General features: G+C 41.5%; 1 protein-coding gene across 1 annotated transcript; it reads left to right on the forward strand.

Annotated features, from left to right (window-relative positions):
* The first annotated feature begins 1,707 nt into the window (after positions 1-1,707).
* On the forward strand, positions 1,708-24,778 carry TMEM47 (transmembrane protein 47). The gene is made up of 3 exons (XM_057385118.1): positions 1,708-2,139; positions 14,950-15,090; positions 21,011-24,778. Exons 1-3 carry the CDS (start codon positions 1,914-1,916, stop codon positions 21,187-21,189), a joined length of 546 nt encoding a protein of 181 aa, XP_057241101.1. The 5' UTR covers positions 1,708-1,913; the 3' UTR covers positions 21,190-24,778.
* Positions 24,779-27,468: the final 2,690 nt, after the last annotated feature.

Here is a 27,468-nt window from a genome sequence, read left to right on the forward strand (position 1 = left end):
AAAAAAAAAACCCAAAAAAAACCCACCAAAACCAACAAAACTCCACAAAATTCCAACCCCAAATTTCTAATTTCTTTCCAAGTTCTAGCAGTAACAGACCAAGGAAATGCATTTTTTTATTCAGGATAAGTGACAGACTGGTGACAGTAGAATTCAYAAATACCTATGGCCCAGAGCCCTTTGGAAATACACCCAAATTCTGCTAACATCACAGTCGGTATATGCACTCTGATACACCTGCTGTGGTATCAGGTACCGAGTCTGGTGGCTGTGCTTTCAGCACAGGAGACATCTAAAGAGAAAAGGAGAAATTGTTGCAATATGCTGTAAGTGTTCTGTAACATAACACCACTGGGAAAGCAGGACTAGACCTCATATGCTAACTCCTACGAGCAGCTGTAAGAGCSAAGCTGTTTGTGCTCTGAGAAGTTTGTCATGTAAATAATATTTTTTCTTTCTGTTTCAGCCTTAAACTGTGAACAGAATGAAATGTGACTTGGAAGAAAGTCGTGCAAACCACTTGGGTTTAACCCTGCACCTTTTGAAATAAATGGGAACATTATGATAGTTGGAAGGAAAAATAAACCCCACCTAAATACTGTTAATAAGGATATAATTAGTACTTATAGACAAGATTTGCCCTGTTTCTTCACTAGATGATGGGTTTCCTGTTTTTTCTCTGCAGGTTGAATCTTCCTCCTTTTTTTTAATAATCCTTTATGGACGTTCCACTCCACCTTCGGGCCTGTGTGTGTTTGTATCTTGAGGAAGAGCAGCTTTAGACAGTGAATTATACCAGTACCTTGTTTAATAACTAACCTAAACATTTGCCCTTGACATTCTCGGCACCTCAATGCTAATTACGCAAAATAAACAGAGACTAAATGGAAACCGGGCAAAGCATTTATCCTTCCTCAAAGATTKAATTTGGGATCAGCAACGCCGCTGACGAGAGAGGGAAGCGGGAATCGCAGGTAAGCCCACACACGATAATGAAACGCTGAATTTTTTTTTTTAAACCCTCCACTAATAACTTGTGATTTAAAGGTCACTTCAGAAGAAAAATCAAGGTCAGGCACCGCTAATCCTGCATCCGAGGCGAGCTTTCCTTTCGCGATGCCGCTGTGGGGCCGGGGGTGCCGGCCGGGACCCCTCTCACTGCCCGGCCACACACGGGGGTTGGGGGCGATTGTGGGGAGATCGTGGCTCCACCGGGATAGGGCCGGGACAGGGTGAGGCAGGGCTGGGGCAGGGTGAGGCAGGGCCGGGGTAGAGCCGGGGAAGACCGGGGAAGGACCGGGGAAGGGCCGGGAAAGGGCCGGGGCAGGGCCGGGGAAGGGCCGGGGCAGGGCCGGGGAAGGGTCGGGGCAGGGTCGGGGCAGAGCCGGGGCAGGGCCGGGACAGGGACGGTGCCCCCGAGGCCCCAGCGGGGACGGTGAGGCCGCTCGGGAGCAGCGGGGACCAAGGCAAAGCGCTGAGAGCGGCTCCAGGCGCCGCCTGCGGCCGCGCAAAGTTGCCCAAAGTCGGCCCCAGCAGGGCGGAGCGGGGCCGGGAGGGGCCGCGCCCCCGCCCGCTGCCGGCACGGAGCTCCCGCCCCTCCCTCCCCGCGGAGCGCGCCCCCCCGTGGCAGGGGCGGGCCCGGGGAGGAGCGGCCGGGCCGGGCCAGGCCGGGCCGGGCGGTGCCGGAGGGCCGGGGGAGCGGCTGCACCTGATCCAGCGGGGCGGGAGCGCGGCGGAGGAGGGCGGGAGGGAGCGGCGCTGCCGCCGCCTGCGATCGCCGCTCGCCGCCGTTAGACAGCGCTGGTCTCGCCGCTTTCCCTCCGCCCGCCCCTTGTGCGCGGAGCTGGGCTCTCGCTCCTGTTCCCCTCGGGGCCGGCGGCAGCGCGTCCTCCTGCTCGTCTCCCCTGGGCCCCATGGCTTCGGCCGGCAGCGGCATGGAGGAGGTGCGCGTCTCGGTGCTGACCCCGCTGAAGCTGGTGGGGCTGGTGTGCATCTTTCTGGCGCTGTGCCTGGACCTGGGAGCCGTGCTGAGCCCCGCCTGGGTGACGGCGGACCACCAGTACTACCTGTCCCTCTGGGAGTCCTGCCGCAAGCCCGGCAACTTGGACAGCTGGCTCTGCGAGTCGACGCTGCACAGCGGTGAGATTTGGCTGCCCCGCTCCGCTCCCCTCCGCTGCCTTTCCCCGCTCCCTTGGCCGCACCCCGGGCACTGACAATTCCTTCCCTCGCTGTGCTCTGGCTGGCCCGCCAGCATCCCTCGAGCCGCCTCTCCTTCACCTTTGTCTCCTTMGGGAGTGTATCCCTGCCCCTTCCCGTGCCAGCCCCCCCGGACCGGAGCAGTGCCCYGCTGTCCCCGCCGGTTCCTCGCCTCGCCCGCTGTCGCCCCTGGTCCCCGCCCGGCTCCCCGCGCCGGCCGCCAAGGGTCCCCGGCACCTTTGCCCGACCGCCTTCCACACCCCTCCCTTTGCCTCTCCACGCTGTCCCCATCCTCCTTCTCCTCCTCCTCCCCGTGCTCCCCCCAGCCTTCCCGGCCCCGACCCCGCATCTCTCCGGCGGCCGGGCTGGGGCGGAGGCGGCGGCGCTCYCTGTGTGTGCGGGAGGGGCAGCGCCGAGCCCCTGCTCGGATCGTGCCCAGGGTGCGGGAGATGTGAGGCTTTAGTGAGAGAAAGGGGTGGCTGGCTCGGTATCTGCCRTGGTATTGTCACAAAAGATCCCGACTTTGAACTAGTTTTGATTATTTTTTTTTCCGTGTGGCGGCTTCCCTATACAGTGAGAAACTGTTTGGGATCGAGTATCTTTTAATTCCCCTCCGCCCCCATCTGATAAGTCTCTGTTCTGGGAAAGTTGGGGCTTCCTMAACGAAAACCGGTTGCTACTTTGTGCAGAGTGGGGACGCCTGGGCTCGGACTCTCCATCACGCGATGTGTGCTGGTGTGTGTCTTTCTCTAGCACGTACTGATCTTCCCATCGTCTTTCACGCTCCTTGCCTTCATGCCACACTCCCCGTTGTGATTTCTTGATGCTCATGCGTTCTTCACCTTTTTAGGTCTTTGATCACAGATGGTTGGTTTTTTTTTTTTTTTAACGTCATTTCACTATTGCTTGGAGTACTTCAAAAAGGGGTTGTGAATGATTAAAACAAGCTGCCTGTTGAATATTTTTCAGTGGATTCTTTTGTAGTAYGATAATTGTTTTGGTTTTCATGGGTGGTTTTATTTACTTTATGGCTGATAGCAACTTTTGGAGCCCCAGCAGAAACACTGACAAATGCAGCCACCCTCCCCCCCGCTTTCGTTTTCATCCCCCTCCCTGTCCACACACACACACACATGYATACCCACACACTTGCACTGATAAATCATGGATTGCTATACTCTTTCCTTGGGTAAATCATGCAAGGACGAGATGTGTTTTGGGAGGAAAAGTAAAGGACTAGCTCTATTTTGGATGTGTTTTGATTTCCTCTATTCTCCTTGTAAACGTTCTGGGAAATAACTGATCTCTGACTGAGTTGGAATTACACAGGTTCCTTTACTGCTGGGTTAATTTTTTTTTTTTTTTTTCTGGTCGTGTGCAGTAATATTTGAGGGTTTAAATGTTGTTTGAGATTTTTGTTTAAAATAACATAAAATGAGTTTTWAAGAAATGTCGGTTTCAGTCAATTACCAGGGTATCTGCACAAAGTTTGGAGTGCTTTCTTTTCCTTCCCTGGTATAAATGGAAATTTATGTAGGAATGTCAGCTTCTGCGTGTCTCCTTAGCAACGTGAATCCTTTGCCCCCTTCTCCCTGTCTCCTGAAATAGTATCCCCTTGATTACAGAAAGACTTTTCAGATGGCTTGAATGGGAACCTGCTTCAGATCCCCCCAGCTCCACACACTTTGCTGGGCTCCCCCTGGATCCATCTCCCGGTCACGCATGCGTGTGTACACACACATACACACAAAAGTGGGACGGGAAGGGAAGCAGGACAGCTTATGGAGCAGCATGAAAGGACAGTAATCTCTCTCGTTCCTTTTCCACCTGTCTGTCTGTCTGTCTGTGGGAAGGTGCAAGATGAATGGGTGAGGGAGAGACAGGAATRAGATGCAGTTTTCCTTGGATGCTGTGTGCTGAAAGTCTGATCTGTCCTCTGCTGGTGCCTTCTAGTATCTTGAGCACAAATTCCTGCCTGTCCAGTTTTATTTAAGTTCCTTGAAATGAGCTTTACCCGTTTTCCTCAGATGCTTTCCAGTCTACTGGAGCCAGGTTTCACAAGCTACTGTGGAAGAAGTGAACGATTGTTTTACTGGAGGTGACTGGAATAAACCCTTCATTTTCCTCACGTTCAGCACAGAGAACTGCATTCTGACCAGACCTGAAATACGAGAAACTGCACTGTTTTCCTCTTGCCTTCTGCTAAGGTGTTACAATGCCATTAAAGCCAATAGGAGGGCTCCCACTRAGTTCACCAAGTTGGATTGGGCTCAAGTTTGAGACTATTTTGTGTGCTGGTGTTAATACCTTAAGTGCACTTTCCTCCTGGATTGTGAATCCATCCAGCAAGCAGTATTTTGGAGATAGTGGAGAGCTCCCACAGGGAAAGCTCTTTCAGCTTGATACCAAGTGCAGGCAGCTTTGCAGCTAGCTGTGAGAAGCAGTAGTACACCCAGGAAAAAAAAGCATCTTCACCCGTGGTTTAAAGAGATTTACTTCATCATCCCTTGAAGGAGAGCACCTCAAGTGGTACCATCAAGAGCTAGCTCATGCTAGAAGCTGCTAAAGCATATTCGAGGTTTAATTAAWAACGTTTGCAGTAATTAGATGTAGGACCCCTGACTGCTGTCAAAAGGGCAACTTGGTAGCAGAGAGCAGAAGGAAATGCACAGAGCACGATTGCATTGGCTGTTATAGTAGGAAATAATCTCGTTTTTCCCTGAGCATTGCTGGTACTTGGAGCATGTGTTCACATTCCTTCTTTTACTGTTCTTGTTTTTGTCACTTGCAARCATTTGTTTGCTCACATACTACTTTTAAACTTGTGTGAGTACTTCCCAATATTGATGGCTCAAATATGTAGAATAGTGAGTCAAATTAATTTTTTGACATCTGAAAATTATAAAWTACCTCATCTTAATTTGCTTTTCTGTTTTTTTGGAGTCTTTAGGGTCTATGTACATCACCCACTAGCAGCAACTTCAGGAGATTTTTTGTTAGTTTTTGTTATAAAAGCTAACAAAGTTGCCAGTGTGTAGTTCCATTATAAAATCTTGAAATTCAGAAATGCAGTTGTAAAGCTCTGAAGTTTCACCAGCTGYCTGGGCATATAACTATTTTCTGTGATCAAAGCTTACCTTGACTAATGCAGAAGTTGTCTTTAGACCAACTGTATTTTACACTTGTCTTTTAAGGAATTCTTTTTTTTAGACCTAATTTGAAATGCCTTATATCTAGTTTGTGATGGTTCATTTACAGATTCATCAAGAGTTGCTGTGAATATTTATTCCTGTCACAGCATTAAAACTAAATGCATCCTGTGTACAATTGCCTGGTGTGCCTGTACCTGTACAGGTACTTCTCTTCCTCCAGCAGATTAATAACAGTAAATTTGAATTTGTGCATTAGGTTGCAGCCATTATAGCTCTTTAAATCAAAGACACACAAATACARTGTGGAAGAAATAAATGGCTCCATAGAATGTGACCTGCAGGTAAACATTGTCTGTGTTGACTTTAATTCATGTATGTGCTATTCATGGAAAACAATGGCTCCTTTGCAGCCTTTCAGTTTATTGTGAAAACAGCATATATAAAAATACATTTGAATGGTTTTGTACTGATTGACTCTATTCATTCTGGTAAATGTGGGGGTTGCATGGCTTTGTTACTTTACAACCTGTGTATTTATGCAACGCTCAGTTTTCTCTGAGAATATTACGGTCTGTTAGAACTGTCCCTGAATGTTTGAAAAACAAAACATTCTCAAAATGAAATACATGCAACAGGTTCTGTGAATGTGTAATAAACTTTATGATGAGCAAACCATTAAGGTAAGCTTAGCTCATGGCATAGTGCAGTAAACAACTTGAGTCTAGTTTTRCCCTTGTAATTTTGTTCTAATTTGTTCTTAAAATAAAAACAGCATCAGAGGCTGTTCATTCAGTAGCACTTCAAGGGGCTTAACCTTAATTACATATTAGATGTARATATCTGAATTGACATGCCAGAATAGTCTTGGATGGTATCTCCTTGCTCAGAATCTAAGGAGCTGTTCCAAAGGGAAATTGCTAGCTCAAGAGCAGCTTCCTCATTAGAAGATCTGGATCATTGCTCAGATTTGATGTTGACATGTTTTTGTAAAAAGCTCAGCAAGGCTGGTAGTTGCTATAAAATAACAGAAGAAAAACTGATGTAATTTTACTAGCCTGAAAAAAGTGGCTCATGCAATGTAAGGAGGAATTAATTAAACAGTCCTTTTGGTTATTGTCGTAACTGTAATTTTGTGTATTAACTCTAATACACTTTATTTTAATGCACTTTATCTTATACTCAGCACTTTATCTTTAGGTGGATATCAAGTCAAAAGCCATTCTACTTCAGACTCAGCATCTGAGACTCTGAGCAGGCTGATCAGACTTTGAAGTTGAGTCTGACTTGAAGGTTGGCCCTGCTTCCATGGAGTGCTGACCTAGGTGACTTCCACAGGTCCTTCCCAACCTAAATTTTTCTGTGATTCTATAATGATTGATACTCTGTTTATGCCTGAAGTCTGACTTCTTCAGACTGTGCAGAATGCSTTGAATTGGTTTAGCTACTGTCACAGCAACCCCAATAGAATATTTTAAGGCTCCTTCTCTTACAAGTGAGGYTATTTTAACCTCAGACTTCCCAAGGCTATGGGAGTAGCAGGTCTGTACATTTTGGTATGGTGGAGGCTACCAATTCAGCCACCTTCCTCCAGCCAGGACGCATGGTAAGAGCACATTTGTGATGTTCCTGTGTGTTCATCTGATCAGGTCAAGAGCACCATGCACCTTATCCCTGATAACACTCTTAAAAAAACAAAGAGACTTGTAGCTACAGTGGGTTATTGCCACTGCTGKAGTTCATTGCAATTTTAAAATCAGTAATGTATCCCATTGCTTTAAGTTGTGTTTATTAAATGTGATATTCCCTGAGTTAGGGAAAATACAAGTAGTTTTAATATCTGATGAGATTTTAATATTTATAATTGCACAGAGAGTGGCCTTGCTTCTGCTACTGATCTGTGACCCAAGATGACCACATAGGAGTCAGGGTAGGGAAGAGTGGTAAAGTCCATGCAGCTGTATTYGCTTTATGTGTTTCACTTGTTCCACCTAAAGCTATTGTTTTGATGGGAAGAACTCCTTGAACTCTTAAATGCTAATTGTTTTCTCCAGGAACAATGGAATGAGTTTTGAAAATTGCAGAAGATTGCCAGTTTGCTGGAAGAACATTGATAAACGTGGGAAAGAGTTACGTTCCTGTTTTCCTGTTCTAATGCAAAGCATAGTACTTGAGATTGCTAAAGAGTAGTAGCTTACATAGAAGAGGTCAGAAATAGTGAGCTTTTCATGGAAAGCTTGTWTAACACATCTCCCACACTGCTCTCCTAATGGCAAAGTTCTAAGAGTTTCAGGTTTTTTATGAAGTTCTTGGAGTTGTGGGTGTGTGCAGTTGTTTGAGGTTTTTTTTTTTATTATTTTTATTGAATGAATGAATATTCCAATAATTAAGATGACACAATAGCAAGCTAATCCCAGAAGAGTGCTGTGTGTATCCAATAGAGGAARTGCCTGAGTACATGCTGTACTATTCTGTGAATTAATTATAGATTACATGATTTTCTGTAATGYTGTGCTTGTCTTGAAGTCCTCTGTTGGCAAAAGCAATGTGCAATGCACGTTGTTTTTAAATGGTAAAATAAAGATCTGTATAATGGCAGCACTCAATTCTTTATTTGAAGTTGTGCTATGTTTAATGGACTTTGTGATTTTGGAAATAAAGGCAGGCCATAGAGCAGATAGACAACACATCCCACCCCGAGCCACACCTCTGCAAAGTGTATTTATTTCATGTAAATAAGGAATGCAGGCTCTATTCTTTAAGGGAGATGTGTGTCTGTGGGCAGATGAACAAGCACCTGCTGCATTTCAAGTTGCTGCTGCATCTGTAGCCCCCATTAGGCATTAGACCATTTTGTTGTGTTGATGTCTCTTTTAAACACCTGTAGAGTTGCTTGCCATGTTTTTTACATTTAAATCCAAATTATCCCCTGCACTCCCAGTGGCATCTTTGGGTGGAAGGTGAGGGAACCTTTCCATGGAAAGGTTGCCTCGTTATTCTCCCAGATTATTAAGCATGTGCTTTCCAGGCTGAGGAGGGTATAACTGGCAGAGTACCCACTATCCGGAGCATCCCACCAGTGGGCTGTTGTCTTGCCTGGAACAATCAGCCTGTTTCTCTCTCACCTCAGTTTTCTTTCTCTTGGAGAAGAGGAAAGCCATAGGAGGAGCCCAAGTGAGAGGGTTGCAGCTCTTTAGGTGGCTGCTAAGGACTTTTTCCCTCAAACATGAGAGAGTACTCTGAGCTGCCATAGTCATGGTCTGCGTTCTTGTACATCAGGGTGAAGGTGCATAAACAGCCACAGAGTGTTGGAAGGGACYAGTTCAGTAAGAGGCTCTCTGAAACAAGATTCCCATTTGGATTCCCTTGTACCTATTTGTTCATGCAGCTCATAAATCTTTTCKCAGCTTGGGTCAGGCAGATGGAAGAGGAGAGCAGTTACAATCTACCTTAGCAGTCAGGAAATCCACTGGGAAAAGGAAGCAGGTATTTGAGGTTAGAGTCTGGAGCCAGAGCTGGGAAGCAAAGACCTTGCAGCCTGAGTTCTCCAGCCCCTGGTGTAGGGCAGCTAAGGGGGTGTCTGCCTTTCCTCCTTCATGGGATAGCTGCCATCATTATCCATTAGCATTCTGCAYCTCTGTGAGGCACAGGGGCTGCACCACAAAACTGTTTTTTGGATGTCTCGCTGCATGTTCTCTTTTTCTTTGACTGATTCTAATTGACTCTCCACTTGGCATCAGGAACACTAAATCATCCTGCAAGCCTCTCTTACAGTAAATGGGAARTGACTGATGCCTTATGTGGAGCCTCTGAGTTATCCTTAGGAGGCACTTAGGGATTTTGGCACCCAGCATAAAATGCTTAAATTTCTCTTTGGGTGTTGTCAGTGTCCTGGTGAATTAGAGCTACGCAGGAAAGCCTTCCTGCTAACCCATGGGTGCTGTGCAATATTTGAGTTATCAAGGGCTTTGTCCCATGTGCTGCTGTGTGGGGAGGAAGACAGATTTCTTAGGGAAAATGTCATGTCCACAAACAGCTGCTTTTTAACATATCTGTGACTTCACATAACTATTTCATGCGTTTAAATTTATGGCTTTTAGAAGAAAGCCTTGGTGTAAAGTGAGTTCTCTCTTATGGAAATGATGCTTTCAGCCACAGCTGGCCTGTTCCTGTAGCTCTGGTAATGCTTTTTAAGTGTCTGAGTGACTTGAGTAGCCCCATGCACAAGTAATTTTCATACTTCATAAAATCTTACTCTCAATCCATAAAATAAAAAGAAAATAGAAAAGCYAGAGTATGTCTGTGCAGCAGCCAGCACTAGTAAGTATACTGTACCAATCAACATTGAGCAGAAAATACTTGTTTATTGTCATTTTTGTAGAAGGCTCCACTGTGAGAAGCTGTGGTTAGAGCAGATAACAGAGGTTTGATGTGGATCTTGCCAGAAAGCACTTCAGTCTGCAGGAGTGTACACTGTGAGTCTCTAAAGGCTCCACGTGCAGGGCAGAGGAGTGTGGGGCCAGTAACCTACAGGCACTGTGCTTCCCATCTAAGGCCAATRTCCCCTTCACCCAAAGCAGAGTTCATCTGAGCAGCTCTTTGAAAATCATCATTTTGGCTCAGGGTGAGGCTCTAAAGGTGACCACTGTGGGGTAATTTGATGTGGCCCCTGCTGTACCTCAGCTTTTCCACAGAATTCAGGGGACCTTTGCCTTCCACAGATGCCTCTGCTCATGATCTTACTGAAGAAAGAAGATATCTTATTGATCATGCAACCAAAGCACTTTTAGGAACTAGAGTTTACCTTTACATATATATACACTGCACTTCTTAAAATTCTGTTGGCTATCTGGTATCTAGATTTGAATATGAAGCAATTCGGAATATCGCTAGCTATACTATTTATTTGATTGTTATGGTACTCAGCGAGTTATTCTTAATTTCTTAGGTGTTGGTGCCTCCAGTTTCTCTGCTTGACACCATCTTTCAAAATAATTTTTCTTGATTTTAAATGCTATATTGCAATTTCTTATAGTGTTTGTTTTCTGGGGACAAATATTTGATAACTGGAAGCTTTGCAGTGAATCAGAAAAACTTACTTGAGTGGTTTTTTTTTCTTATCAAGATTTTGTTTAGTGCTAGAAGAAGAAGGTCAGTCATTGCCTTCATCAYGTAACAGTTGCATGCATTTTGGTATTTCTGCCTTTATGAGGAGAAGACTTGGTGGAGAGCCTTGTATGGAAGGAAGGAATACTTGATTGTTCCTTAAGAAATTAATTCAGTTCACATGCGCTGTCTGAAAGAGCCCTATGCACAAATGCATATATGCACATACTCCACAACATGTTTCCATGCCCACCATTTCTTTTACAGGGTAGAATACCTTGTCAAACAAAATATTTAATTTTTCTTGTGGTTTTTTTTGAGACCTAGTTATTAAAATACACATTTCAGAACTTTGAAGTATTTTCTTCTTCTTCAATGGCTTTTCCTGATTTTATCCTAGTAGTGAAGTATTCTTTTGTCCAAGAAATTGASCAAATAGAACTGCTCTTAATTAAAAATTTTGATACAGCTTAAAGCCTTGGATAATTTCTTTCAGGGAAAGAAGAGAGGAGAGTTAGAAATTTGAATGTACAATTGACACAGTGCCTCTGGATCACTAAGAAACAGGCAGAATTTCCAAATAGCAAGGAGACCAAGCTGTTCTCCAGAAAGACACTGGCTGTTGTATGAGGAACTAACAAAAGAAACAGCACCATCCTGGTTTGAGGGCTTTATTTATTTTTTTTTTTTAGCTGAAGATGGTAATTTCAGTAAATTTTTCACAAAATATGTTTTGAAGATATGTGTTAAGTGTCTAGGCTCATATTTATATATATTTCCAAATACTGAAACCCACATCCCCCAAACTAATGGGCAGATTGTTGTAGTTAAAAATATGCAAACACCATAATAGCTGTCAGAACTGCAGTGTATATTTCTCGTGGTTATAGACATTGGGATGCTTCTTGGGGATTTCAGGCCTAAAAATAGGATACATTAAGTGAGGCTTTCCTTAAGAAATCTCTCGAGTTACTTAACAATTGTCAAAAATGTCTTAATTCTAGTTTGGATGGGATAGGTGGCATTATTAGTGTAATTCTTAATGTGTTACGAAAATGGTGGAACACTGGAAAAATCTAAAATAATCTAAAGTTATGTAAACTAATAAAGCGACATAGGGCATGACATGAGGTCACAGTGCTTTTCAGAGTCTAAAGGTTTATTAACATTCGTGTGAGCTTTACTAGTTTTTTTACTAGTTCCTAATATTTTTCTTAGTGGATGTGCAGTTTAAAAAAACAGCAGTGTGCAGTGAAAACGACTGATGTACACTCTTAAAGTGTAACCAATTGCATTTTGAATACAGAAAAGTAACGATTATCATCTATAAGGTCCCATTTTACCTGGTTTTTTTGCATGTTTCTATCTCTGTAAGAGCAAGCAGTCTCACTGAGCTGCTGAGGCTCCTGAACTTACAGTTCTTTCCAATAACTTATTTGCAAGACTGGTCTGAAGAGATACAAGCATATTTTGGACACTCCAAAGGAGGTTTATGATGTTTATGTAGCACTATGTAACAGAGCAATCTGCYGATCCCATTTTGGTGCTGTGTCTGCTGATCCCATTTCGGTAGTCTGAGGAACACTACAGATCTTTATTGTAGAAAAACTGTGTTTGCTGTATGTGCTTATGTTATAGCCATCTGATTCACAGGGTGTTCTGTTTTCAGAGGTAGTGGTCCTATTTTTTTGGGGTATTTCTTTTATTTTGTGTAAAGTCCAATGGCCTGGATTTAAAAAAAAAAAATCTGTTAAGTAAAGATCCATCAGAAGATTTCGCTTTCTTAATCCAACATAAGCTTTTTTTTTTTTTTGTCACCAGATCAAATGGCTTTCAGAATTGAAAGTTAACATTTTTCCAAGATGACAAGGAGACTTAAACATGTAGTTACTATGGTAGCCAGTACAGGAAAGTTTAGTCCTGTATTCCTTGTGCATTACTGTCTGACCTTCAGGATGCTCTTCAGCCAAAGTCCCACTCAGCTCAAGGCAAGAACTCATAGCACTGTGCTCCTGTGAAAGGAGCTAAAATAGACAGGCAATTCCAGAYATTGTGGCCCAGAGCACAACATTCATTACCTGGTCCCCAGCTGGCAGCGAAGAGCAGCAGAGCCTGGGTTTTGTCCTGCTGTCAGCATCACTGAGTAGGTTGTCTTAGTCAAGAAATTAATTTTGTTTATCCAACTCAGTTCTTTTTTAGTTGGGAGTGTAGGTGTCTCCCAACACTCATTTGTCCTTTTACCTCCCACATTAGTACTATAGTAAGGTAGTTTGTTTATTATTTAACCTTTCTAAAATCTGTATGTGTATATTTGTCCTAGAAGTTAAATTATATCATCTTTGCCTAAGTTATTATCAGTTGTTTGGTGGTCTTGCCAATRTGGTTTTGGAAAGCAATAGGATGCTTAACTTTTTTTTCCCCATTTAGCTGCGACTCCAGTATTGTATACCTTCCCTTTGCATTAAAGTTTGGCATCTGGTCAATGCAAAGATAACATTTAATATTTTATTATTTGTAGTGGCTTCCAAAAAAATGTTGGTTTCTGAGTTTTCCCATCTGGCACTTTGATTTATTCCATCAATTTTGTATGGCTTTTAACTTTGCTGTGTATGGATTTATGTGCCTGGTCTTTGTATCTGTGTAATTTTCTAGTGCAAGGATTCCTTTCATATTGTTCCAAAGGGGTCCATTCTGTTTATTTATTTCTGTATTCTATATCTGTAGTGCACTCTGATATTGGAAGAATYCTTTCTAAATCATCAGTACACTAACCACTTGGTGTTTCTGAAGGATCAAGTTAATACTAAAAACCACTCTCCAAAACATCTCTGTCCAGTACTAAAATCAGATTTCCATCCCWATAATGATAGTACAGCAGTGGGACACACAACAAACTGACATTAGAGATTGTGTGCTGATGGTAGRATGAAAGATTGTTCCCAGCCTTGGGGTTTAGTCCAGTAAGAATACAAGGAGTAAAATAGCTCAGAAGGTTGAGTGCTTAGTAATTAAATTATTAGTAAAGAACATTCTATAGTTCTGAAAAGAATGAAAATAAATGTGTGTGCTTGCAAAACCACACCTTTAAAATCACCTTCTTTTCAAGCAATGCTTTTACAGCTTTTCTATTCACTTTCTTCCTTTAATCTCCTTCATCCTTTTTCGTATAACATGTGAAGGCTTTTTGGTGGTAATAGCTGCCTGTATTCCATTCCCAATGGAATGCTGCACTGTCTGTATCTTCAGCAGATGAGATTCCTCTTGAACCTGGATCCATTGTTTTTTTAAACAGTYCTTTTTATGCTTTCCCAAAAGAGAATGTTTATTGTTGTTGTTGTTATTTTTGTAACCTGAAAATCTCTAAATTTATTTTGGAAACAATCTTATTTTTTTCTTTGAACTGTGTAATGCATTAGGACATTTTWTTCTGAGTATCACATGACTGCTAGTGTTTTCAAAGTAACAAAATGCAAAGGATCCATAGGTCCTTTTCCATGASCTGAATTCATATCATCTTCCTTGAACTAGTAAATAGTAGTGATAAGCAGTAAATAATGATCTGATGCTTTTTCTTGATGCCTGCTACTGGAGAGAGGAAAGGTCTTGGTTATTCTTTTGGGAAAAGAGACAGTCCAAAGCTTGTGCCTTTCTAAAATCCCACAGAAGCTCTTAAGTTAGATCTTGGATATTGTATGCATGCATCAAGGCCATCAGCTTACAAATGGATTTTGATTTATGTGATTTAAGACTGCAAGTATGTTCTTTATAACTTCATCCATTATATATAAGAATAACTAGAAAATACGCTAGACCAAATGCAGAGGTTGCTTTTGGGGGAAGAAAAAGTGACCCTKGAGAATAACTAACATTTTAAAATAGGCTTGAAGTTTTACTGGGTCTGCAGCTAATGATTGTTACTGCCTTTAATTCCAGCTTTCTTTTAGTGTTGAATATATATATATATTTAATTCTTTGAGCATCTGCTTGGTTTTGTTACTCACACAATGTGGCCTTGGTACTTCCCAAGGGACAGGTGTGTGTGATGCTCCATGCATTTCCCTTGCTGTGTCATCCTAATCAGCTCAAGCAGGGGTTTGACTTTCACTCTTTTGTGAGAAGGTTACAGCAGTCTGAGGGTCAGCTAACACACCGCCAGCTAATCCTGAGATAGCCTCAATTTCTCATTCTAAATTGGATAAAAACCAGGGGACCAAATTAYTCAGTTTTACTTGAGACAAAATCCCAACGAGGCCAACTAAGCCTTGAGTAAGTGTGGGAGGTTGTGGCACTTTGCTTCTGAGTTACATCTGTTTTATAAAGGTGATTCACTAATTGGGGCAAAAGAAACTCAAGGCGCAGCTATTTATTTACCTGAGCCTTGATGCAGCCTCTGTGTTCCTCATGTTCTGCTGTTTCTGTCAGGCCTGTGGGCTTGTTTTACTGAAATTGTATTATTATTTTTTTCCTTTTTTTTTTCTTTTTTTTTTCCTTCCCCTAGACTGGCAGATAGCTACTCTGGCTCTGCTGCTGGGTGGTGCTGCCATTATCCTCATAGCTTTCCTGGTTGGGCTGATCTCCATCTGCGTGGGGTCTCGGAGGCGTTTCTACAGACCAGTTGCAGTCATGCTCTTTGCTGCAGGTAAGCACTGACATCCTTAAAAAGATTTCATGAGAGCAACTGAACTTTTGTGAAGGCACAAATATGCCTTGTTCTGCATACTAATTCCGGGGTGTCTTGTTACTTCTGTGTAAACTTCACTGAGGTTTCTCAGGATACATGTTCGGTGCAGCATTAATCATTTTTGCAGTTGCACTATTATTTTGCAGTTGCACTATTATTAGTTCATAAAAAAAGTATTTATTTGCATTATATTTATTGTTTTGTGAAGTACACGCAGCGGGGGAAAATGCAGAGGATAAATCTCAAAATACCATTTTTAATCTGTGGCTTTGTGCTGYTTGATGTCCCTGTTTTTATTCTTCATGCAAAGCCATTTTTATTTTAATGTTCTCTCTTTTGCAATTTTAGAACAGGGAAATTAATACCCAAAGGTGAACCTTGGAAGCTCTACATGTGAAAATAAAYAGGATTATCTTGCAAGGTGTTTATATATGCCCCTGTGCCATAAGGAATTAATTTCGTTGTGTCATCTTGCTTAGTTATTAATTTAACAAGCTGTCACAGCGCAGTCCCTGTTTGGTTTTAAAAACATAAAAATGGAACAGTTTATATAAACTATCRCAAAATCTTAAAGGAGACCTGTGAATCTGACTTGTCTGTAAGACTGGTCCAGTGAGGTACAATTACAATATCAAATCATCTCCTTTTATATATTCTGGTGCTTTGGGGCCTCGGATGTTTCAGATTCTCCTGAGGCTCACCCAGCATGGTCTGCCTTCATCCTGCCACTCACTCTGCACTGGAGCCAGCAGCTTAAGAGCCTTCTGATAGCCCATAATGAAGAGGATGACAGAACCTTCGGGATATGTTTTAAAAAGCCACTTAGGAGGGGATAAGAGGATGAGAGCTCGGAATTGCAGGGAGTTTGGGATGAAGCACAGCTCCCGGGAAGGCTCCTGCTGCCCCCTGCTGATAACGGTGCCTTGATGGAACCGAGCCCTTCAAAATGCACGTCTGTGTGCTCAAGACTTGTTCCTAGATTACATTTTATTTACTTTTAGGAAATGGAAGCAACCTAGGATCAGAGTCCCTGAGTGGAAATCATCTGATTTTGTTCTATGTATTGCATTGCTTGCTTGGTTGAATGACTAAAAGTACTGGTGCCATTGTTTTGAAATTTAGTCTTAATTCTAAGGTGCAAGGCATGCTGGGCAGTTAACTTTGAAGGAAATGGGGTTACTGAATTTTGGTAGTGGTTTTCTATTTGGCTTTTGGCTTAATTTCTCGTAAGTTGTGTAGTAACTGGGTTACTCCTCCAATTCAGCCATACACACATGCCTTACTTGCTCATTTAGTAATTACGATTGTACTAAAAAAAAGAAATGGCTTTCCTCAAGAAAAGGTTTCCTCAWATCTTACTGCTTGTCTTCATGTGCTGCCCTCTGCATAAATTTGTTTCTAGTCTTTACTACAAAAGATTGATGGTGTGGGGGGGGRTTAATGTTCACTTGAATCTAGGAGGAAAGTAAATTGGTCCTTCAGCTTGTGGTGCTGTTCACATCTTCCCTTTGCCTCGGTGTGTGTGTGTGTGCATTTTAAACAGCCACAACYTGAAGCATATGAGAAGAGAGATGAGGAGGCCAAGGCAATCTGCTTCATTCTTCTTCATTACCTAGCAAATYTGAGGAGAATCCTATGAGGATTTGACACTTGCCTTGTTAAAAGACATTTCCTACACATTTTATCTTTGATGTCAGCTATTTGTAGGGATGAATGTGGATGACATSTCTTGAAAGAATTATGGAAAGAATCCCCGCCTGAAAAGGGAAAAGTTAAGATTGTAGCAGTTTGTGCGTTATGCAGCCTTCCATGGAGTCAAGCCTTCATGTGTGGATTTGACAAATCTTTCAGGATAAACTCCTCCCTGACCTATGAATGTGCTGACAGAACCAAATATTCTGTATGACTCTGGTTAGGAGCCTACCAGTCTAGGACTCTGGTTAGGCTCTGGAAAAATGGCACAGTATGAATTTCCCAGAGACATTTAATGATGTGTGGGTGTTGGGTAAGAAAGGTCTGTGTGTGGAAGAAGGGACAAAATGGAAAAGTTATTTCCAGGTGCTTTATAGAGTCCAAACAGTTGGCTCCAGGCTATTTTTTTTCCTTCAAGTTTTGATTTATTTTTATTTTTTTTTCTCAGCTTCAGGTTTCAGTTAGCAACTCTGTAGGTGAGGGAGAAGATTGACTGACTAGAACTGGAAGAGATGAGAAAGAAAGGGACCAAAAAAACCAAAATTCAACCTAGATACTGAGAATAAGTCAGCAAGCAATGAAAAGATGTGAATGTGTTTTCATAGAGATGACAGTTTGTATTTTAATGTTGAGAGGAAGAGGAACATCAGGTARTGGAAAAATGTGGAGCAGACAGGGAGGTTGTTGCAGGGCACACTTTCATGGAGTTCTTTGGTCTTGGGGAGGTCACCAGCTCATCCTGTGCCTGCTGGGGTGTCAWAGAGGTCACAGACCAAACTGGCCCTGAAAATTGCACTCTCAAAGTGCAGGCTCACCAKCTTGCTAGTGTAGGAGTTTCATGATAAACTTACCAGGTAACTAAGTGCTAACCAATCGTAATTTAGGGGAGAAAGAGAAATTGCGCTTGCTGAAAGTCCGTAAAAGAAAAGTAAATTAAAGCTTGCCTTTTGGAGCTGTGTCTTAACAAATGTAACAATGTTTGGAAGAATAACCTGTTCATTGTTAGCAAGCTTCTTACACATTTCACAGGATGCTTTTATATGCAAGCTCGGGAAGCAGTGGCTAAGTAAAAAAGGATTATAGGTAAGAGAGTAATATGAAATGGTGGCAGATAATATTTGGAGAATACTTAGAGGATGTATCTTTTAATTCTGACAGAGAKAGCACAGTCCAGCTGGATTGCTTCCTTAGTTCTGTGCTGCTACCTATTTTTCATAATGATGGGAAAGACAGAATGAAAGTTTACTTGTCGAGTTCTACAGTGGAGCTWGAAAAAAATTGCAGATACATTGAAAGACGGAATTTGATTTTGTGAAGTTGATGGAATGGTCTGAAAAAGTAGGACTGACTTCAGTAGAATGTGTTGCTACAGGGCAGCAAAAAGAGTCATAATATCAAAGAAATGCTGCTGGGGAAAGTACTCTGTAGGTCATATACTGCAATCTCCTTGTTGAGGCAGGATGGGCACTAACAGCAAGAGCTTTGTCTGGGCCAGTTTTGAAGAAATTCAAGCACAAAGATGTCACAGCCTTTCCAGGCATGTTTTCCTGGGCCTGTACTACTCTCATGATTTTTTTTCTTTGTTCATGTCCATCCTGACTCTATGACATTGGTGTCCACTCTAATTACTCCCAGCTTGCCTGGCACTACAGAGAAGAGGGATTTTTTTTTTTTTTTTTTTTCTGGCATTGTTGCCACTACATCTTCAGATAATCTTTGAAACAGCAACACCCGGCACTTATTAAATGAAGTGCTTTAGTCATGTGAAATGAGCAGGAGTTAGGGAACAGAAGTACAGAGCTTACTAGCCAGCACCAGCATTTTCATAATTACAGATCAATTAGACAGCCACATAAGTGGGGTTTTTTTGACATCAAAACTTACAGTCAAATATTTGAAWAAAGAAAAARGAAGATGGCTGAAATTATATTTTCCTAGTTTTAAAGCATTTGCTATGATTTCTGCATGTTTAATATGATGAGTACATATAATTGCTTATTTTATGTATAAAACATATATAAAAAAGGAATAAAACTAGTATTCCTGTTCCCATATTGCAAGCATCGTAGTCTACTTCTTAAAAACATGTCTACATTTGGAGCGAACAGTCAAGTTTGAGATGATTAGTCTTTTCTGAACAGCAGTTGAGTAGCAGATTTTTTAAGAATTCCTTTGCAGCCTGCTTTTTCTACAGGAARAGAGTAGTGCTGTTGAAGAAAAGTAGTACACATTTCCCTTAAGGAGGTCAGCATAGCATGGAGTTCCTTTAAATTCATTAGAATCAGATCAGTAGTTGCATTGCTTTCAACRTCTTTTGGGGTCATGCTGGTCATTTCTCATGACTTCCCTGACTGCTGTTTCTAGCTTACACAGCTCCCTTCCTGCTCTATAGGGAAAAACAATGACAGAAGGCAAAATKAGTGCAAAGTGATGACAGAGCTGTGTAGGGTGGCTGCTCCCACCAGCCTCTTGCTGCCAGCACTTCCTTTGAGCTCTACAATGGTGTATCTGGACCAATAGTAGGAAAAGCTGGAACCCTCACTACAGAAATGTCAAAAGAACACTCTTGTGAGTGTTGCTGCTTTAGCAACATGTTCCTCTTCCAAGAGAATCACTTTTTTCTTTTTTTTTTTTTTCGGTTGTGTTTTGACAAGTCCAATCTGTACATTGAAATTAAGCATATTTCATATGTTACACTGGGGAATGTGGCTCAGAGCTTCCTTGGTTTGCTCTTGATACAGACACACGTGGAGCAGTTTCTGCACTGACTCAGCAGAGATGCTGCAACCCCAGTGCAGGAACCCATAAAGAAAAACATGTGTGTTTCCATTTTTCAGAAATTTYCAAATTCAGAAAATTTACATTTTCAGAAATCCTTTCTGGCCTTGAATGGTCTTAAAGATGTGTCTGAAAGCTGAGCATATGTTGAGGTGCTTTTGGGTGTAAAGATGTTCTCATTATGTGGAATGCATAATCTTTTCATAAGAGTAGATGCTTTTGGGTGTAAAGATGCTCTTGTTATACAGAACTGGAATTTATAATCTTTTCATAACAGTAGGTGCTTTTCCCAGCCTACCCTGCCAGAGTTTCTCCAGTGTTACGCAGTATTTTGTGAGCTGAGAGTCAAAAAATTAAATTTCAGTGGAATAACACTAAGTAACACTTCAATAACTGTAGGATTAAAAAAAAAAATCCTGTGGATTTTGGTATCCACATCAAAAAATCCAATGTGCAAACATTATTGAGATTGTCAGTCTCAAGTAMGGGTCCAAAGACTACACTGTAGGCTAAGGTGGGATGAGGTGGAATTTCAAGGGAGTGTTTTATAGAGTTTTATCACTGAAGTTCTGATGAACATGGAGCATGATCTCCCCATTTCAGTCCTGTCCTCAGGACAGGTGAGCATTTGTGTCCAGGGTTAATGAACAGGGCCAGCTGGACAGCACTGCAGGGTGTGAAATGGCCAACGTGTGTCTGTCGATCTCACAGACCATKCTATAGGAAATAATGATTTTAAATCTTTTTAAGGTCTTGGATTTGATCTATTTTATTAGCTTCTTTCATCACAAAGTATTTCTGATCCACCTCCTAAATTCATAATGCTTTGCAAGTTTGAAGTTTAGTGACTGATCAAACTTTATAGATTCCTTGGTATTCTGTGCGACAGCRTCATTAATTCTGATTACAGAGCACAGTAATGCATATGAAATATGTAATTCAGTGAGCACAAGTATATATCACCTATGACAATGAATTACTTCTAGCTAAGTAAATTATTTGATTCTCAGCTACATTTCTTAATATGTATTCCTGATTCTCATTTTGACTTATAATGTTAATAAAACAAGTTTTGCTGTTATGGAAGGAATAATGACTGCGAACTGAAATTGAAAGCAGGGACAGAAAAGAATTTGGAAAATACTACTTTSACTGTTTATTTCGGGGACATTTGARGGATCATCATTAGATCACAGTAGTAACATTTGTTCATTAGCAAAGGACTATGGAAGAGCTGCCCTGTTCTCTGTGAATGAAATAAAGGTGATTTAAAAAGAGGGGCATTTGCAAGCTAACAATTCACCAAGAGCGTTTTAAATATGAATTCCAATTATTTGATGTTTTCTTTGTTTTAGGGAAGCAAATTGAGGCTTCTTCTGAAATTTGTATTTTTTTTTTTCTCTTTCAGTTGTTCTCCAGGTCTGCAGCTTAGTCCTTTACCCAATCAAGTTCATCGAAACRGTCAGCTTGAAAATATACCATGAATTCAACTGGGGCTATGGCCTGGCATGGGGTGCAACTATATTTTCATTTGGGGGTGCCATTCTTTATTGCCTGAACCCTAAGAACTATGAAGACTATTACTAGAATCATTTAATGAAAAGAAAAATTAAAAAAAAGGATTACCCCATCTTTTCTAGCTCACAGTTTTTTTAGAACACTCGTGGAGCACCAAACAGTCTGCTCTGTTGATAAAATAGCCTTTGCCTTTTGGGTGTGAACACTGTAACCAGCTTTTACAACCATTTAGAAGAACTGCAATTGCTGATCTTACATAGGCAGATGCTGCAAGCTGCTGATACATAAACTTCATTTTTCCTCACAGCAAGCAAAAGGATCTTCATGACAGCGATCATTGTGAGAAAACTGGTTGGAATGAGAATGCAATGCCAGCATCTGCTGTTGCCTTCAGGGGAGCAGCTGGTATGGGCTCCATTTAGAAGTTTTCCTGTATCATAGAGGATTCAGATGTCTGATAAGCAAACAACGGCATCTTGTACAATAGGCTGTGCTGGCCCCTTGTTCCTTGCTCAAAAAATGCTCTTAAGGAATTAGTTGCGAGTGACTGTGTTGAGGGCAATGAATGTAACTGGTTAATGACTTGTCTAATATCTGCATTCAACAGTCTGCTGGGAGAATAACAAAAAAAAAAAATAAAAGAAAAACCCAAACAAGCCACCAACCCACACAGGATTTCATGAATTGGTAATCGACATCACCGTGCCAGCTGTAGCAGATTGTTGAAGGAAGTCCAAGCCCAGAGACATGTGCTTCTGACTGTGTAGTTGGAAGTTGTCTCAGCTCTGAGTATTTTGCTGGAGGGGTGAAGATAAAGGGGAATAGAAGAAGACCTGATYTGTCCCTGAGACATCTAAAATGTATGAATGAATTGCAGTTGTCCCGAGTGCCCGTTTAACTTCCAAACATCRTCGTGAAAAGAATGCATCTGGAACAAGTTCAGTTATATTTTTGAAAGCTGTTTGTTAGTATAAATGAATATATATAATGCAAWTATATATGCAGAGGGAGAGAAATGATTCATCTTAAAATTGTAATAGGAGCTGTGATGCAGTGGTTAAAATACTAAYTTTGTACACATTCATGAAAGTCTTGGATTGGTACCCCCAGTTTTGGTTGGTGTTACGAAATAAASATACAATGGTTTGTTTTCTGTATATGCCCTTGTACAGCCTCTGTGTTATGGGAAATGCTTAAAAGTTCACATCAAGATAGAACTGGACAAAACTAACTTCCTGCTATTCCATGTGTAATATAATACTTGCTAAAAGTCCTTTTCTAAGGCTGTTGCAAATTGAAAAACTGCCATTTTTTAAAAAACCTAGTTAGGTTATGAGTGTCCCTCATCATTGAGAATACAGGTGAGGCCCCATCATGTCCATATTAAAACATTAGCACGTCAGGAGGTAATCTCTTGTTTTTAAAAGATGAGTTTCTAATGGACTGCCTGATGATTATGTACATATGATTACACCTTGCCTAATCTATTTCCCACTTAAAACATCCAGAGACTGTACCCATGAAATGAAACCCAYGATAAAATAGGAAGAACTTTCACATGAATTTAATCCGCATCACTTTTATTTTTGTTTACAATTTGCTTATTTGGATATTTTCAATTAATTATAAGCATATTTTTATACAATTGTAATCTTTAGAAATAACTATTTTTTTTAATGGAGAAATTTAAAATATATTCTRCGTGGACCTCTGCACAAGCAGATGCGCTGGGGTTGCACATCCACCTCTGCACAAATGGTTTTGCTGGTTCTACAGAAAAGCTCCAGGCTGACTGGGTGCTCAGATTGCATCTCCTGTGTCACTGCTGTGCCACCATCTGCAGGGTGCTGAGGGTCTGCAATGAGCAGGGGACCACAGAGCTGCCTTTGGGAGGTCATTGTGYAGGTATTGCTGGTGTGTGGAGATGGTTTATAAAACTCTGGGACCCTCTGCAGTTCGGTCTGTRCTACCGTGGCAGAATATTCCATATCAGCAGTGTTTGCAGAACCAGTGTTGATTAATTAGATTAGATGGAGCAAAATGACAGCTTGACATGGAAGGGATTGCATGGCAATGCCTGGAGAGCAAAAAGGATGGGAGGAAAACTTGWGTGCAGTAATTTCACAGGCACCAAGAGAGCATTTGTAACCTTGCTTCATTTCCTGAGACTGACTTCAGGCAGATATTCAGCCTGTAGTTAACTCAGTATCTTTCTGAACAGCTGTGTAGCTCTGCTTTTCTTTAGCAGCATGGAGAGTGTTGTAGTTTGGTGTGGGAATTAGATTAGTGCAGAGGAGATGTCTGCACCTTTCTGAGAGATGTTCTGGGGCTGGCATCGTTGGGCACTTCGTGCTGACCAGAAGGTACAATGCTGAGCCATGGCGTGGCCACCAATTTATCAAATTATTGTTCTTTATGTAGGGTTTGAGTACAAGCAGTGGTCAGGCCTAAGGCAAACACAGATGGATGGTGTGTGCTCTGCAAGTCACTGGCTGTTCACGGGAAAGGTGTTCAGGCAAAACAATTTACCAACGTGAATGCCTAAAGACAAGGTTCTGGATTCATATTTGAGTCAGAGATCTGGTTTTCAGTCTCAACATCTGCTTTTCCTCTTGAAGGTGATGCAGTCCTTTAGGACTCACCTCTCAGACTCCTCAGGACCTTTGTGTTTGGGCACCAGGTACGTGGGTTTAGGTACCTACCTTTAGCTTAGGTTGCTGCTGCAGTGTCTGTTTTTTCCCCCTTACCATTGCAAATTTTGGCAAGCATTCTGTTTCTCAGAACTGAACGAAAGGTAAATGCAACTTTGTGCTGGTTTTGGTTGTTTTTTTTTTTTTTAGCCACAAAAAAGATGCAAGTCTGTGTCTTGAGTGTACGTATGACAAATTAATAATTTTGTATGTTGTGCTTGTGTCATGTCACAACTATTTCAGTTGTTCAACTTTATCTCACTGGCAGAATGATTCTCTCCCACAGCAAATCAATTTTTTTTTCTTCCAGATATATATATAAATAAATATATATATAGCAAACTTGCAAGCAGGGCTAGTTATTTGTATTTTTTAAGCTTAAAGTAWACCGTCCGGTGCTGACAAGTGCCCAGCACCTCTTCTGGATTTCTTGCACAACTTCGTTTAGCTTTTGTAAATTTTAAAAACAAATATAGAGAGACCTATGTGTTTGAAATATAAATGATATATATGGATTAGCATGTAACTGTATATTATTAAACATGCAATGAACTGACTGGTAAGTGAAGTCTAATCTTATGGCTAGCAATGTAATTTATTCAGACTGTATTTTTGTACAGCGCAGTGCACACTAACCTATTGCCTCTGTGTCCTCTATAATGCCTAAAACTGTGCCTAGAAATTTCATTTATGTCTTTCAAGGAAAAGGAAAAAAAAGATGACTAAATGCTTCATGTTGTTGATAGTATTGGTTTTTCTGATGTTGTTCTTTATTTATTTTTGAGAAGTGTATGGTATGTTTATTAAATGAATCCATCAAAATACGGTTCGTTTTAAATGGTCATTGTTAGCAGGAAAAAACAGATTTTTTTTTTTTAATCTAAACTTTTTAAGTTTGCAGTTTTAATACCGTTTCTGCATTTCACGATTTTTTGTAGCTTACATGAAGTTTTATGTGAAAAAGTAACTAAAATAATAATAAAAAAAAATTGTTACACTAAGAAAATGTTCCTGTTTTGCTCTGAGTAGAAGATGCATGCAGCTCAGGTGGCATGATTTCCTGAGAAGGAACAGGCTCCTGGATATTCCTGGTGTTGAGTTATTCCATGCTAAAGGAGTCTCATCAAAATACACAGGGGGAGAGAGGGAGAGAYGGAGGGGTGTCATTGGCAAATTCCTGTTTCTCCCCTGGCCATAAAGCAGCACCACAAGGTGAGTTTTGGGTGGCACAGAGCCCACACTGCCTTTATAAAGATGYAGGTATTGTAACATCAGAAAACCAAATGCTTTTAATGTAAATAACCATTTGCTGAAATGGAAATCTGTACTGAGCACCTTATTCCAGTGGGGGAATTTATTCATTACATACAGGTGTCTTTTTCACATTTCCAATAACCAATACTTTTTTTTTCTATTTTCATTCTGAAAACCGGGTTACTTTTCCATGTGAAAAAAAAACCAAAAAAAAAACCAAAAAAAAAACCAAAACAAACAGATGCTATTTTTGGAATCTGGAAGTGGTGTTGCAAAAAGGGAAAAGCATGTTTGGAGCACTAAATATATATACTGTATATATATATATACTAGATATACAGTATATACTATATATATTATATATATACACTATATATATATATATATATATATATATATATATATATATATATATATATAATGTTATACTGTGTTTTTTCTGCTGTTGGGTAATGTATCCATGCATTGCTGGATAACCCCGAGTGGATGGGCAGCAACCTGAGGCTGCCAGCAAAAAGCAAGAGGAGAATGGGGGGAAAAAGCCTTGCTTTGGGTGAGTGCTGAGTGAATGCAGGCACAAGGATGGGGTGCACAGGGTGGAAATCATGTTATGGGAGAGAAACTCAGAGCAGGGAGTGAGCATGATGGGGGTGGGCAAGGATGGGAGGTGTCTGAAGATTWGATTTCTTTGGAAATGCAGTGAGGGAGGATGTTCACAGGGAACTATGAATCCACATCACTGGGAGTGAGGGATCAAGCCAGGGGTGATGGRAGGGGCATTTCTTGAAATCTGCATTAAAATCTTGCGGTCATGGCTTTAGGGGGGACATTATCCACAGGGTTTGATCTTGTTTTAATGCCCAAATTTTAGGTCTGTGTGTTRGCACAAGGTCAGAGGGGCCCACTGGCTTAATGGGAAGAAATTAGGAATAGGATGAGGGTGCTTTGCTCAAACCTTGTCTATGCAAACACTGAGTGACAGGAGCGCTGTCCAGGCAAAAACCTGGCAAGCCCTCGGTRTACCAAAGATTGTTTTAGCAATCCTGGCAGTCCTGGAAGGCATCTCACGTGCTTGGTGTCCACCACAAAAACAGATCTGTGTTCTGCTGCTGCACCAGATTACAGGGCGTGTTGCAAACGAGAAAAATGTGTGAAARATGGTGCAYGAGCCCAAGTTTGTTCCTTCAAAATGTAGCTTGAACAGAAAGAAAATCMCAGAACAGTGGGTGGAAACAAGTGGTTTGAGGTCTACAAGTGATGATGAAAAGTGCTGTGTACAAACTCAAGGAGACAGACACAAAGTAAAACTTTCTGTGACTTTTCAAAGTCTGAAGTTGATGTTTTGGTGTTTTGTCTGTGGAAGGGGGTTGTAATGCTTGTTTTTTTCTGTACCTTGAAGAAGTATTTCCCAGGCCAAGTGTTCAGTGTTTTGGAGATCTTTCTGCTGTGCCAGTGACTTTGTGGAACTCTCTTGATGGAAAGCAGTGGGCTTTTCTAACAGGCAGTAGCTTTGAAAGGGACTTCAGATTTTCCAGGTGTCCAGAAAGCCGAGTGTCTGGAATTTGACACAAGTATTACAGCCTACCAAAAGACTGAATTTTGTGGGGTTTTTTTTTCTTTTGAAAAGTTAATGCTTACATCAAGTTTCTTTTTATTTGCGAGGAAAAATATGGGATGCAGGAAATGCAGTTCAGTGTATTATTAACAGCATGGTTTGCACACAGTTCCCCCACAATTGGTTGGTCTATAGAAACTCATAATTTCCATGACCAATATAGACCTTGTAGGTTGATGAAATCTCAGTATTCAACTGAGTTCTGATTTGTAATAGCAAAATCACAGAAGCTATTGCTTATTTTACTTCTGCCTTCCTTTCTCAGTCTATTTTCTTATGAGTTTTTTTTTTTCAGAACCAAATCATGTTATTACAGAATCACACAGAATCACAGAATAGGTCAGGTTGGGAGGGATCAGAGTGGGTCATCAGGTCCAAACCTCCCTCCAGCAGGGTCATCTCAGAGCACATGGCACAGGATTGTGTCCAGACAGCYCTGGAATATCTCCAGTGAGGGACATTCCACACCCTCTCTGGACAATCTGTTCCAGCATTTGGCCACTGCACAGTGAAGGATTTCTTCCTCATGTTCAGATGGAAATTCCTGGGGATCAGTGTCTGTTCATTCCTCTTGTCCCATTGCTGGGCACTACAGAGCAGAGCCTGGTCCATCCCTGACCCCTCCCTGCACACACAGACAGGGATGAGGGCCCCTCTCAGCCGTCTCTTCTCGAGGCTGAGCAGACCCAGATCCCTCAGCCTTTCCTCAGTGAGATGCTCCTGTCCCTTCATCATCTTTGTCACCCTCCCCTGGACACTCTCCAGGAGCTCCATGTGTCCCCTGCCCTG

The sequence above is a fragment of the Malurus melanocephalus genome, unplaced genomic scaffold (assembly GCF_030028575.1).
Source record: "Malurus melanocephalus ecotype Western Australia unplaced genomic scaffold, MMel_1.1 scaffold_791, whole genome shotgun sequence".
Lineage (NCBI taxonomy): Eukaryota > Metazoa > Chordata > Aves > Passeriformes > Maluridae > Malurus > Malurus melanocephalus.